General features: G+C 55.4%; 1 protein-coding gene across 2 annotated transcripts in view; it reads right to left on the reverse strand.

Annotated features, from left to right (window-relative positions):
* Positions 1–3,633: 3,633 nt before the first annotated feature.
* The window catches only part of DSCR3 (Down syndrome critical region 3), an 11,747-nt gene continuing 615 nt past the window's right edge, over positions 3,634–14,765 (reverse strand). For both annotated transcript variants that reach the window (XM_006774131.2, XM_006774132.2), the window contains exons 2-8: positions 14,284–14,427; positions 13,556–13,705; positions 11,636–11,716; positions 10,793–10,867; positions 6,588–6,738; positions 6,194–6,346; positions 3,634–5,383 (exon numbers count right to left, since the gene is read on the reverse strand). In XM_006774131.2, coding sequence (XP_006774194.1) covers positions 5,301–5,383; positions 6,194–6,346; positions 6,588–6,738; positions 10,793–10,867; positions 11,636–11,716; positions 13,556–13,705; positions 14,284–14,427 — 837 coding nt within the window. In that variant the 3' untranslated portion in view covers positions 3,634–5,300. The remainder of the gene's footprint in view (positions 5,384–6,193; positions 6,347–6,587; positions 6,739–10,792; positions 10,868–11,635; positions 11,717–13,555; positions 13,706–14,283; positions 14,428–14,765) is intronic.

Raw genomic sequence — 14,765 nt, forward strand, 5'->3', positions numbered from 1 at the left:
TGTCCCTGGGAGGAATTGACCTCCAGGCCAATTGGCTGTGAGGACCAGCTTTGAGTACAGTGGGAGAGCTGATGCGCAGGAGACACCCTTATGGAGCAGGACTTGCTTCAGTGGGGCCTTGGTGCTCACTGAGTCTGCCCCTTGAGTGTGTCGCTTATGGATGTGTAGAGTTATAATCTGGCGTGGTCTGACACTGACACTGGGGAGGTCCCAGCATAGGAAAAATGATCCCTGAGAGAACCTCTGTCTGGGAGAAAGCCGCCCCGGAGTTCATGCCCTGATGCCAGACAATCCAGTTCCTCCTCGTGTCTGTGGTCCCCAGAGACTCGCGCTAGTGCTGGAGCTCAGAGGAAGCAGGACCTTATAAGTTCAGTTCGTGGTGCTGGCCTTTTAAGAGGTACAGCTGGGTCTCCAGCAGCCTCTGTCACTGAGCCCCAATCCGCACTGGTTTCTCTAGCCCATGGTTCTTACTGCCTGTAGGGATTTCTCTTCCCAGCTCTGGGACCCTGGGCTGGAGGTCTGGTGTGGGGCTGGGACCCTTTCCTCCTCTGGGCGCCTCTGCAGAGACAATCTCCCTCCCAATTAAAAAAGTGGCACAGGTGGGTGCCGGACCAGCCGGTTCTGTGCCTCCTACCAGTCTCAGTGTGCTGTTTTCTTCCCTTCTCTAGTTGTAGGACTTCCACTCAGCCAGCTTTCCAGTGGTTCTGGATGATGGTTGTTCTGTATTTTAGTTGTAATTTTGATGTGGTTGTGGGAGGCGGCGAGTATAGGTGTTTACCTATGCCGCCATCTTCCTGTGTTTGTTTTGTTCTATTACAGATCTTTCCATTGAATTAGTCTTTTCAAAGTACCAACTGATGTTCTTTTTACATTTTCCTGTGATGTTTTTGCTTTCAAATGAATTCCTGCTTTTATCATTAATTCTTTCCTCTTTTTTTCTTGTTTTATAAACATTTCATTTGAATGTAAACTCATTTGTTCTCATTCTCTCTGGTGTTAAAAACATTTAAGGCTATGAATTTGGCTCTGGCTGCAGCACTGTCCATAGTGCAAAGCCATTACTGTACAGTGTGCTCGTCTTCACTACGTTTAAAAGGGCCCGTGAATGAAGTTTTGGTTTCTGCTTTGAAGAACGTTGTATAATTTACAAGTGCTTATATTGTATTTGATTTTCCTTTTATTAATTTTTAATTTTATTGCACTACAGGAGAGTATATAGGGTTTGAGGCAATTTCTATTTGTTAAAATTTGGTTGAGATTTTCTCTTTGTGGCAAAAAATATATAATTGATTGTTGCAAATTTCCTATGAATTAAAAAATATGTATTTTCAGTAAGATATAAAGGAACATAGTAGTAAAAACCTTGGGAAGAGCTAATTTCTTAAATGTGATCTTTTTTATGTATTGGCTTTGAATTTGGGTTTTCTTTTTTTTTAAATATATTTTATTGATTTTTTACGGAGAGGAAGGGAGAGGGATAGAGAGTTAGAAACATTGATGAGAGAGAAACATTGATCAGCTGCCTCCTGCACACTCCCCACTGGGAATGTGCCCGCAACCAAGGTACCTGCCCCTGACTGGAACCAAACCCGGGACCCTTGAGTCCGCAGGCAGACGCTCTATCCGCTGAGCCAAAACGGTTAGGGCTGAATTTGGGTTTTCTTAATGCATACGGATGTTGAAACTTTTAAAGAATAATTTATTTAAGAACTTACTTTTCTGCTCCTTTGCACTGGGAATCCTGAGCTCACCCTTTGCGCGGTGTGTCCACAAGCACAGCAGTGTGTCTGGGCGGCCGGGCTCCCCCGGCGGCCCCATCAGTGGCTGCCCCGTCTGCAGACGAAAAGCTCGTCCCTGTCCCAGTCCTGTCACTTTAAACCCAGAGGCTTGGTCTTGAAGTGCTAGTCCTCACCCGAAAATGGGGTGGCGCCCCCCCTCGTTGTCCCCTGCTCAGCAGCCCTGCCTCTCGGAACCTCCTCTCTGGGGCTGCTGTCCCCCAGGTTCCCACCTCGGGGCCTTGTCGAGGGGACCACACAGGCAAACCTCTGTAGCCTTGGTCTTGGTTGAACAGGTGCTCCCCCAAATATAGTGTCTTAAAGCAGCAGGAGCAAACTATGTCTTTGTAGTCTCCCAAGTGACTTAAAACCTGCGGTGTGTGTGTGCTGTGTGTTACACGGAAAGCTTTAGGGGGACTGGCTGGGTTTGGGGGTGAAACCCCCCACCAAGTTAGAATCCTGCCAACTGGGCAGGCCAAGGCATTCCCGCTTCACCAGGACATTCCCAGGAGGGCATCAGGTATCCAGGCTCCTCCCTGAGTTGTCAGCGCGTGGTCTGCCTTTTCCCTTTCTTGTGAATGACCTGCTCTAGGAATTTGACTACATTTTGTGTACGTGCAGTCGGACCAGCTTTGCCTCTATAAATTTGGTGCCTTGAGTTTCTGAGTGAAGTTGCATTCTGTGAACACTCACGGCTCAGTCTCAGACATGAACAGCTCCCAGTGGTCGGAGTGCAGAGCACAGGCCTGGGAGGCCTGCTCTCACCTCCACCTCCGGCCCCGGGTGGCTTTTTCCTACTCAGGTGGCTTGTTCTGGGTCTCGTGGTCACGGAATTATTTAGATTGTAAAGGGGGCATTTTCCCAGGCAGTGGTTCGCTTTGCAATGTTTCCTCTCCCATCCAGAGTTGCAGAGCGTAGACGATCCTTCCCAGGGCCCTTCACAAACTTCTCCCCCTTTTTGAAGGCCGGCTGGGATCTGAAGGGCCGTGGCTCATGGGGGCTGTGGCCATCGACTCCAGTTCTCCCTGGAGGGGCGGCCGGATGGCCACAGGTTACAGGTGAACTGATGTGGACGGGGCAGGCCTCGACTTTCCTGCGCTCGGCTGTGAAGCAGGAATACACCCCCAGGAGTTGCTGGGGGGTCCCTCACTACCCAGTGTTCTCGTGCTCTGAGTGAGTTCAGACCATTCCCTGACACTTACACTCAGAGCACGGAATTGGGACCAGAACATGGTCTGGGTCTGGGTCTGGGTCTGCCATCACCACGTCATCCCTAAACTGGATCCAGCTGCACACATTCCCTCCGTGTCCGGACTTCACCTGTTTGATCCAGTGGATCCACACTGAGGGGACCCGACTGTGAACAGGGGGAGCAGAGCCTGGGTGACAGACGCCGTGAGGGGGAAACAGGACAGCGACAGGTCAGGGTGAGGCCCGGAGGAGGCCGCTGAGGGGACGACTCCGGCGCAGGTGGAACTGGGCCGCGTCAGATGGCCACGCCCCGCGATGGGCAGGAAGGGGGGACATGGCCTTTCTGTCATCAGCTGCCAGCCCCTCACCCGTCACATGACCATACCTAGAGGCAAAGGAAGTTAAGTCCCTTACCAGGCCGGCGGGGGTCCTTGGCAATACAACCGTTTCCGAACCAGAAAGGGGAGCAGCAGGGATGCGGGAGGGCCTGTGACCTGCTACAGCCCAACGACCGTTGGCCGTGGGGCAGCTCAGCCTGAAGTTTTCAAAGGGCCAGTGACACTCGGGTTCAGGACGTGAGACTGCCCTGGGGAGCCAGTCCGGTTCCGTCCCCCAGCTTTCGGACAGCGGGCCTCGGACAGGGACTCGACAAATCCAGGCGCGACGCTTCGGCTTTTACATTTTATTCTGCTTTCCTCTCTGCCTGCTCTGGAGCTCAGCGTGGCTGGGAACTGTGCCCAATCCTGCTGGAGATCTGACGGCCAGAAGGTGCTCCGCCCACACGGACCTTTCCAGAACAGTGCACTCACGGCTCCGACTCCCTGCCTCCTCCTCTCCTCGTGCCCGAACGGGAGAATCTGACACCCCTGAGCCTGAGAGTGATGCCCAGCGCCAGCCTGGGCGGCAGCAGATGGTTGCTGTCCAGGACACCCAAACATCCGCGTCTCCCTAGCAACCATGGTGCAGGTGTCTGGCCAAGAAGGGAATGTCTAGCCGGAGGCCCTTGCCTGGGACGCCTGGGCAGAAGGAAATGGGCTGTGGATCCTCTTCAGGTAAGAATTACTCCCTAAGGAAGCACTTGTAATATTTGTATCCATAAACTGGTTTAGTAAAGCAATTTATAGCAATACACATCCCAAACCATTTTTCAAAATTCTCATTTAGCTTTTTATTCATTAAAAATGATTTCTACCTTTGAAATTTACCAAAAAGGATAGCCTCTGTTTTCTGCCACTGTGGACACATCATCGAAGACAGGTCATTGTTGGTGTCACGTGAGCATAGCAGGAGGCTAAGCAGAAGTGTCCTCTGCGGGAACCGACGGCCCCAACGAAGCTGAGCCTGAGCCGGCTGTTGGCCCTTAGCCCCTCTCGTCACCAGGGGCCGCGGGGACCATGGCCGCCAGCCTGGGCCGCCCGCCCGGCCGGAGCCCGTCCAGGAGGGAGGCTGGGAAGGCCAGGCGGCCTGCAGAGCGCAGGGTTTGCTTCTGAGGACTGTTCACTGTGCTGGGGGAAGGATGCAGGGCAGGGCGGGGGGTGGGCAATGAGTGTAACGGGCTCACCACACCCTGAACCAGAGGGGTCTGGCTGACACAAGTCTCTGGGTCGCAGAGGCCGGGTGCCTCGGTCCAGGGCACCAGCCAGTGCACCCAACACCAGGCATGGACATATGTGCCCCTCACATAGGCTGGCATGGAAGTGCATTCTGGGAATATGGTGGCACCAGATGTCATACCAGTTCCTGAGACTCACTACTTCAGCCATTGTCACCAACTCCCTCACCCCCATGACAGCAAGAACACTTTAAAGCTCTCATGAAAAATGTGGGAGAACCACAGGGCAGCGCGGAATACATGCCCACACCTGCAGTGGCGGCCACTCGGCACCCCTCCGGGAGCGCATCTGCGGGCGCCACCAGCCAGGAGCTCCCCGTCCCTGTCCCCGTCGGCAGCGGCTCTGGGCTCGCAGTCCCGGCCACGGCACAACCCAGTCAGACAGGCCTGGCCCTGAGGTCCCCAGGACCTGACTCCAGCGAAGCTCACACCGTGGTCAGACATGTCCTCAGTCCCTAACGAGCAGCCGGAAGGCGGGAGTCACAGGAAATGATCTGGCCAAGAACACGGGGAAGTCCCGATGACTTTCAAAGGAAAGGACTGACCAGGCGCCGCTGGGAGCAGGAGCGTGGAGGACACGAGGAAGGAGGTGACCGGATCCAAGGGGTCAGGTCCACATCTGCCCAGAATCCGAGGATGGGCCTGCGGTGGCTCCGGCTCCGGCTCCGGCAGGGGCGCCCCCGTGCACCTCCGTGCTCCCTCCGGCTACATCCTCCCTCCGGCTACATCCGGCAGAGCTTCAGTGGGAAGTTCTCGGTGATGAGGTGGTCGCCCTGAAGCAGCACCACGACGTTAACCTCAAATTCTGAGAAGACACAGGACGGGCCCGAGAGGCCCGGGATCAGTGGGGCCGACAGCCTCCCTCTTTCAGCCAACAGCACTCACTCTGGTGATAAAAACGCCCGTAAGTTACATGCTTTGGAACTGGTTTAAGCCAAATCAATGACTAGTTTAAAACCAAAGATCCTCTCTGGACTAAACGTAACGCACCTCACAAGACTCAGGGGGATGTGACGTTAATAGGACGCAACGGCCTTCGGGACGGGTTCCCGTTTGCTCAGAGGATCGGCCCAGCAGCCGAAGTTCCCAGGCCTCACACCTCCGCACTGGGGGCCTCGGCCGTGGACAGCAGCTTGTCCACAAACACCGGTTTCAAGTGACTAATGGCCACGGAACTGTCACGGATTGGTCCCCGCCCTGACCTCATGCACAGCGCCGGCTTGTCCACTGCTGTGCTAGTTCCCATCAGCTTATCATCCCACGTCCTAGCCTCACCGACCCCTGCCCCGGCCCCACCGACCCCCGCCTCGGCCCAACCATCCCCCCTCCTTGCCCACACCGTGCCCCGCCCCGGCCCACACCGTCCCCTGCCCGGCCCACACCAACGTGGCTGCTGGCGTTCCCCTGGGTGACAAGGCAGTGCCCTCAAGAGCTGGGGCTGCTGGCGGTGGACCCCGCCCCAGCATGGCAGCTCTGTGAGCTCCGTGGAGTGACGAAGGACCAGCGCTCTGAGCTGTGCCTGACCCGAGTGGACCGCGTGTCTGTCCCGGGCACGGGCAGCCCCTTCTGTGGGCCACGCCCGCCTCAGGACCGAGGGCTGGGGGCTGGCACTCACCCACTTTGAAGTTGGTGGTCTCCAGCGTGGGGCAGGTGAACAGCCGGGGGAAGACCATGTATATGGGCACCGAGAGGCCCCGGCACACATCCCCGTCGGCGATCTGGATGTTCTGAATCTCCGTGGCGTCGCGGGCGTAGCCCTCTGCACAGCCTGGGGGAGGGCGAGCACCAGGTGGTCAGAAAGCAGGACCGTCCAACGAGCCTCCCACAGCCATCAGGATGCCCTGTGACCCTGCGAACCTGCGTGGACGCACTCCCCACTCCCCACTCCCCGGGCTCCCGAGAGTCCCTCCCTCACGGCCTGTCCTCCGTCCCTCACTGCCCGCCCCTCCTCAGGCTCCTCACTGCCCCCCGCCCCAGGCTCCCGGCAGGAGGCGGCGCAGGGCCCTCACCACAGGTCTCCACACGGACCAGCTGCAGCTCGATGCTCCGGACGGCGGCCTCCGAGCTCTCCACCACCAGCTTGCCCGTGAGCGGCTGCGTGATGACGCAGTTGGTCGAGTTCAGATGTCCTCGGACCAGGAACTTGGGGAGCAAGGCTCTCTAACACAGGACGAAGACAAGGGCGTCAGGACTGGAAATGACTCCAGTCATTTAGGATAAACAACAACGGGAAACAAAGATGGATAATTTTGTTAAAACCCACGGGACCCTGTTTTACAAAATGGGAAAAGGTAGACGAGTACTTGCATCTTCTGTCAACTTAACTGAGCGCCTGAGTTCCTGCAGATGCAGCCCCGCACGGCCCGCCCAGGCCCTCCGCCACCCTGACTGCGAGGTCAGACAGGAAAGCTCCTCACGGAGGAAATGACGAACAAAAGCGTCTGAGAAGTATTTAACTCAACTAGTCACACCCACACGCCAAAAAGTTTAAAAAAATAATTTAAGCCTGGCTGGTCTAGTGTCAACCCAGGAGGTCACAGGTTCGATTCCAGGTCAGGGCACATGCCTAGGTTTTGGGCTTGCTCCCCAGTAGGGGGCGTGCAGCTGATTCATGTTTCTCTCTCATCAATGTTTCTTTCTCTAAAAAAAAAAACACCAAAAAAACAATAAAAATATATTTTTTAAAAAGAACTTAAAATGTTCTGTGTAATACAATTTTGAAAAGTTGACACAATTATTTTATTTCAAGAAACGCAGAGAGAACAGTGCTCCTCCGTGCCGGACTGGGAGCCCGTGGGCCTGTCTCTGGGGGCAGAGGAGACTGGGCCCAGGGGAGTGATGATGTGGAAACAGGTGAGGAGTCCCACACTGTTGTCGCGCCTTCACCTCGGGCTGGTCCAGTCGCTGGAGATAATTCAGAGTTAGACCACCGTCCAGCAGAAACGTCACACGAGCCACACGTGACCACATACGTAACTTAAATGTTTCCAGTAGCCACATTTTAAAAAGTAAAGGAAACAGGTAAAATTAGCCAATACATCCAAAACAGTATCACATCTACATACAATCAATATTTGAAAAGTACGACGTTATGTTCTCTTTCTCAGGCTGAGTCTCGGGCACCCAAACCTTCCGCCCGCAGCACCTCAGCTCAGACCAGCGGTCACCTGTGGCCAGGGCCGTCCTACTGGACAGCACAGGCCTGGGACTGAAGGGCAGGGAGCTGGAAAGAAGTCTTCATTCAGGGCCAAGTTCTAAAAATCACTAAAGTAAAAGCAGCTACTTGTTTAGAAAAGTAAACACCAGTAGCACCACATTAAAACTCTTTTAAGCAAATGAACAATGAAAAGCTCTCAAGATCCAGCTGAAGAGCCTCACCAGCGACCCGCTCCTGGCCCAGCATGATGAACACACAAGTCCAAACAGCCCCCCCCTCCCCCGCCCCCGGCAGAGCCACGGCGCCACGGAGGCCACCACCGAGGCCGCCACCAAGGCCACCCCAGGGGGCATTTCTGAGACTGGTTGGCGATGACGCTCACCAGAGTTCAGGGACTGCAGCCTACAGCTGGCAGAGCGCTGAGAGTGAGCGTGCCCAGGGGGCACGGGCGTCAGTCAGACCAGAGGTGGGGGCACCCGGGGGCAGGGCAGCCAGGGGAGGCTCCCAGGTAACACACCAGAGGGTGGGCAACTGGCCTCATGCAGCCTCTGACGCTAGCACTTGCCCAGGTGGCCTGCAGCTTCCCTAACGAGGGACTTTCCACCCAGGTGACACCCAGAGCAGGCTGGGCAAGGAGAGAAGTGTCCCAAGGCACTTCGGCCACAGAGCAGGAGCCCGGTGACCCAGAGACAAGCTGCCCGCACACCCTACCCTGAGAGACGATACAGGGCCAGGCCTCCACCCCCTGTAACTCCAAGCTCGGCTCCTGGGCCAGAGCGTGTTTATAACCAGAACAGATTCTCTGGGGCAAGGACAGGGCCTAACCAGACCATACGTCTCAGATCCTCATCTGCAATATAAACTAGTAACCAAGAATCAATACACACCTGAGGAAAATAAGAGCAAGCAAAGGAGGGACGCACTCTACAGAGAGAACTACCCCTGGGAAACAGCACCCACAGGAGGCGGGATGACGGCGCTGCATCCGCCATGAAGAAAGGGCAGCGTGAAGGAGGAGCCCTGAGCAGGAAGGAGTCGTGGTGGTGAGGAAGCATCCACCTGGAGCACTAAATACCACTGAGGAGTGATCAGCGAGCGGGGCCTGAGCCCAGGGCTCCTCTGGGATGCGTCCAGGAAATGATACCCAAGGCAGTCCCAGGACTGAAGGCAGGCTCGGCCTCCCAGTGCAGGAGACCACTGAATGCCAGACACACCGGCTAAAGCCAGATCCACGCCTGGGCGAGTCCCCTGACATTTCCCAGCACAGGGCGGGGAGAGGCTGGGAGTTTGTACGGGAGGAGGGATGAGGGGGAGGGAGAGGAAACAGCACTCACACAATGTGAGGACCGGATTGTTATCAGTATCACTGGGCACTAGAAACCCAGGGAATGAACTATTTAAGGGCAAATGACATTAGAGCTGGACTTTTGGACCTAGACTAGGATTCAAGTGTGGGAGCAGGTCAGGGGTTTCCCGGCCACCCGAGGGCTTGCGCTCACTCCCCACCCTTTCTGAAAGCAGGACTCCAGGATGTATTCCAGCTAAACGAGAAAGAAGTTGAGGAGAGAAGAAAACATAAGGGAGTAGCACCAATGGCGAGCAATGACCATGGTAAAACTTAGTTAAGGCCACGGAATGTGACTGTGAACTTCAGGCAACGACGAAGAACCAGTCTGTCAGCCAATAAAGACTAACGGGGGGAAAATGAAACTGTTGACAACCGAACGTCGATTTCAAACACAACAAGGCGGAGTGAGGAGAGAAAATGCAAAAACGTTACAAGCCTTCTGTCAGACGGAGCCGATTCTCAGTGTTATTTAAACTTGTAACGTCCATGTGTATCTGAACATTTAAGGGTAACGACCAGGAGAGGAGAAACAGGATGTTAGAGAAAAAAGGAACAAACAACACTAAGAACAGAAAGAAACAAAGACAACCTTAATAAATCAGGAAAAGGAACAATACAGTCCACCAGCGCACAGGACAAGGTGGGAGGAACACGGTTTTCCAATCAGGAAGAATGGTTCCGCCCTGTTACAGTCGGGCTCGGTGCGCTGAGGAGGGGCCGCAATGGGCCGCTTTCCTCTCTGCTCACCACCAATTCCTCACTCCAGCTGTGACCACGTTTTCTACCATCTAGGCCAGTGGTTCTCAACCTGTGGGTCGCGACCCCTTTGGGGGTCAAACGACCCTTTCACAGGGGTCGCCTAAGAACACACGAAAACACATATATAGTTACATATTGTTTTTGTGGTTAATCACTATGCTTTTATTATGTTCAATTTATAACAATGAAATTGGAGGTCACCACAGCATGAGGAACTGTATTAAAGGGTCGTGGCATTAGGAAGGTTGAGAACCACTGATTTAGATTCTTTACAAGTAAGAAATCTAGTCTTAGTCTAACCAAGTTAAGAAAAAGTGGGGCTGACTGGGACAGCCCTCGGAGCTCTCGGCAGGGTGAGGTGGGAGGTGGGGCCGGGGCCCATCCCTACCCACAGTCCCCGCAAGGCTGCTTCCTGCAGAAGGTCGGTCTGACGGGCCCCCTGGAGTCGTGTGCTCCAAAGCAGGGTGGTCAGGGGACGTTCTGAAGGCCGCCTACCGCACGCCCTGCTCCGCTGTGGCCCTGAGGGATGAGGCCAGCCTCACTCGGAGCCCCAGGCCTGAGCTTGCCTTCAACCTGACTGATCAACAGGGCCCAGAGGGCAGGCTGCGGGTGGGTGCGAGGGAGAACAGCTGTGTCCGTGGTGGCGGAGACAGGTGGCCACACGCAGGTGGTGGGGACTGGGCTCAGGGAAGAGTCTAACCACAGTGCAAAACTAGGAGAAGATGTAAGAAATAATAAACATATATCCTAGGAAACTTTCCACAAGTATGAGTCTCCTAAGAAGTTTCTGAGTTTAAAAAGAAATCAGAGTAGAATTCCAGACTGTTTGGGGTACAGACGATAATCAGGAATCTCCTCTCGGTGGCCAAATGAAGAACCATCGCCAACCGCCTGCCAGCGGGATCCAGGGCTGAGAAAACACCGCCGGCCCGGGGTGAGGAACACGCTACCTCTTTGACATTCTGCAAGGTTTCGGGCGTGATGGCGAAGTCCACGGGACTCGGAGTCAGTTTCCCCTTCTGAGGCTGCAACGGGAGGGAAACCACAGTCAGGGCTTGAGGGCCAGGAGTTCTGTGGGTCAGACTTCTTCCCTCTTTAGAGACAGGAAGGACGGCACAGTGAACCAGGAAGAGCTCGGCACCAAGAGGCAGGGTATGAGGCTACCGTGGATGTGGACAGAGCGGGCAGCCGCCGCGTGAGACCCAGGGACCCAGGGCTGTGAGCACGACTGTGTCGCCAGGTGTCACACCGAGGCCAGCGCTGCCCGCCACTGCGAGGTTTCATGCCCGAGGCCCCAGCTGCGCCGCAGACTCCCAGGACCTTCCCCGGCGTCTCCTGGTGGGACGGAGGCTCTAGTTCCCGAAGGTGACACGTGAAAGGCATTTGTTAAGAACCTGATGTCACTGCTGAGGGTCAGGAGGTGGTAGGAGGGGCGACCCACCCCGCCCCGCGTGCCCCTGTGTGTTCTTGCTGGGTCTGCCACGCTCCACCAGGCTGGGCCATCTGAGCTGTCTGCCATGCGGCCTGAGGGCTGAGGTGAGTGCCCCCAGGACAGAGGTGGGTCCCCTGCTGGGACCCCTCAACGGGGCACAAACCCCCCCAGGTGCAGCGCCATGCGAGCCCATGCACCACCCAGGGTACGCCGGGCGCAGGGGGCGACACCACGCGGGAGCTCAGGCTGGGCGCAGGGGGCGACACCACGCGGGTGCCGTGCTGGCCCGGTCGCTGGCAGCGACAGTGACAGGCTGCCCCCTCGCTGGGAGCAGTGAGCCCGCAGGCCCGCGGCCGCTCACCGCCGAGTGCACGATGAACTCGCAGGTCTTGGTCAGGTCTTTGGCCAGCAGCGACCGCTTCATGTCACAGCGCAGGGTGTACTGGACGGAAACGGGGAAGAAACGGCAGTCAGTGTCATTTGTTTCCATCTTAGAATATGCAAGGAGACAGGCAGTGTTTCAGGGAAACGCAGTCTAATAAATGTGTATCTGAAATCAATATACACAGAAGGGTGAGTTATGCTCAAAATGAAGGCATTTCTATATTTAAAAACACACGTTAAGGGTATTCCTCAGCCGACCCCCACGGCCATCCTGTGGTCGGGCCCACGGAAGGGCGCAGGGTCCCGCCCCCAGCACAGAGCAGGCTGAGCGGAGGGTGAGGAGCAGCACTCAGAGCAGCAGCCAGTGGGATCTGCAAGGGCAGACAGTGGGCGCAGCCGCCTGCTGGCAGCCAGCCTGCCACCCGAGGGGAGACCTGGCCTCGACGCTCTGGGAGTCGCTAGTTCTTTGTCCGTATCCCTATCTGGCTCAGTCAGCTGGGTTGGATTTCTATAACTTGCAAATAAACGGGTGTGAATAACAGGCACTAACTTTTGGTCACAATGTTTCTTAAGTGTGAAAGCATAATTAATACACGAGGCGGCTGGTGGTAAGTCAGGGAGGCTTGGACAAGGGGGAGGCGGAGGAAAATGCTGATGTTATGTTCCAGGGACTGTGTTTCGCTCAGATGTACTATCTCAGTTCTAACAACAGAAATGTAAGAATTCTCAGGGCAAGGGCAGTCACACTAACTCACTCAGTCATTCAGGGACCATACACTGCCACACCCTCATGCCGGGCGGTAACTGTAACTGAGCACCTCACGCCAAGACCTCATGCGCCCCTCGGAGAGGCCGCGAAGGCCCCGGGGGTCACAGAGGTGGGCTCTGGAGTCACACCTGCCGGGGCGGGAGCCCACGCTCCCAGTCTACGCAGCTCTGTAATTCGAGCTCAGATCTGTCTGCAAAGCCTCTTTCCACCTCATCGTGATCTTTCCCTGTCACTTCAGCGTGACCCGGGGTAGGAGCGGCAGGAGGCAGAGTGGGCAGACTTGAGCAGGGCACAAAAGCAGGTGCAGATCCCACCTTTTCCGACCACCAGTAAACACCACCAACAGGCAGGAAGCAAGAAGGTGCTCGCCGTAGACTGAGAGCGGACTCCTAGGAGGGGCACTTTTCACTGTAAGAAGGGTGACTAGCAGGGAATGGGCTCTACCAAGACCAAATTATCAGCTAAAACTTTATTATTGAATCAGAAAATTCCTAACTTCAGCCCTTTTGCACATAAGACAACATGTGTCTCGTCTCATTAAGCAAGGGGGCCGCAGCAGGACTGACATCACAAAAGTACCCTTCTTGCCACTGACTGAAGGGAAGACTCTCTCTCTCTCTCTCTCTCTCTCTCTCTCTCTCTCTCTCTCTCTCGTCATGCCTCCAAACGCAGAGACAATAGCAACTGTGAAAGACATCCGGAACCACAGCAGTGGACAGGAAGTCATAAATTCACTTCCCCTCGTTTACAAGGTTTGTTCAATAGAGGGTACAGCCGAAGCTGCAGCAGGAGCCTTTGGGGTTAAACAGAGAGATGTTTATGCGAATAAACACAGACAAGCTGGTCGGTGCCCGAGAGGAGGCCTGTCACCCAGCAATGAAAGCGCCCTTCCCAGCCCGAGGCTGCACAGAGCGCGGCACACGGGGGGTTTTAAGAAGCTGCAGCGTGGGTCCTCGGGCTCCTGTCGAAAACAATGGTCACAGGAAATGTGCCTCGGGGGAGCGAGACGTGGACACGGAGCGCATGGCGGTCACGGCAGGAAGCGCGGGTTACGTTCCAGGTCCACCCACACATTTCCAGTGGAAGGACCACCAGGACCACCAGGACCACTGCCTGCTGGGAACTCACCTGAATGTTGACAAACACGCCGTGGTAGGTCTCGTACAGAACTTTGTTGCCCTTCACATGCAGAGGAAATTCAAAAGGAATTTCGGTTTTGCCACTGGGGAACTTCCCCGGCTTCACCATCTCGATGGTGCTGTTGATAATCTGGATCGGCTGCAAAGAGAAGCCACTCAGTCCACCATCTCTGAGTCCCATCCCCGGAGGGACAGGGCCCGGCCCCGGCCTGTGACGTGAAACTCTAAGAGCTAAGGTAGAAAAATGGGCCGGCCCTGAATGGGAATGCGGTTAACAAGCCCCTCTTACCTCTTCCCTGCTTAAATTTGAAAGTTACTATGTCCTTCAGGAAAAGGAAACTATAAATACAGAAAAAGAGTTCCCATTCTGGAATTCGGAGTCCACCGTAAATACTCTTCCAGCACGTCATACCCAGCAGCAGCCGTGCACAGGGAAAGTGACAGTCCCGCTGGAGGAGGGGGAGGGCAGGACCACCGCATCCCTCTGAGGAGCGTGGCCTTGGTCATGGCCGGCTCAGCCTGACCGCTCTCCTGCTCCTTTCCAAGCAAGCCACGTCCAATCAAGGATCTATTCAGAATCAGCGGACGTATTTTCCAGCTTGGTTAGTAAATATTAAAAGTGTGACTATCACTGCACCATTTGCAAAATACCGACAGACAAGTAAAAACCACCACAAACATGAGTACTGAATCGATGACTGCAGCAGGCATTCCTACCTTCACGGAGTTGTAGAAAGCTTCGAACACTCCCACGCTCTTGGCACTGAGCTGGAGGTTCACGGTGCCTTCCACGGTCAGGGAGAGGCCCTGGTGCTGCACGGGGTCCTTCCCGCTGATGACCACCACGCCCGAGAGCATCTCCTAGGAGAGGAGGCAGCCCCGTCAGAGGAGGTCCCTTTGGCACCTTGTTCACCAGCAAAAGCCAGCCTCTGTCACCAGCAATTTGTTCAAAGATGCAGACACTGACCGAGCACTTATTACAGATCAGACACCAGGAGGCCAGGAGAGAAGGAAGGGCCCCGGGTACGGGCCCGGGTCCAGGTGAGGTGGGGTGGGTACTGATAATTACAGGGCAGCCTGGGCACCCAATCTCATCCCCTCTCAGCCTTCCGGAAACATCTTCATTTCCAGCTGGGAGAGTCCCAACAAAGGTCTGAATTCAACAGGGCAGAGAAGGGCCTGGGGCCAGTGGCAGAGTC

Source organism: Myotis davidii, unplaced genomic scaffold, assembly GCF_000327345.1.
Source record: "Myotis davidii unplaced genomic scaffold, ASM32734v1 scaffold227, whole genome shotgun sequence".
NCBI classification, from domain to species: Eukaryota; Metazoa; Chordata; class Mammalia; order Chiroptera; family Vespertilionidae; genus Myotis; species Myotis davidii.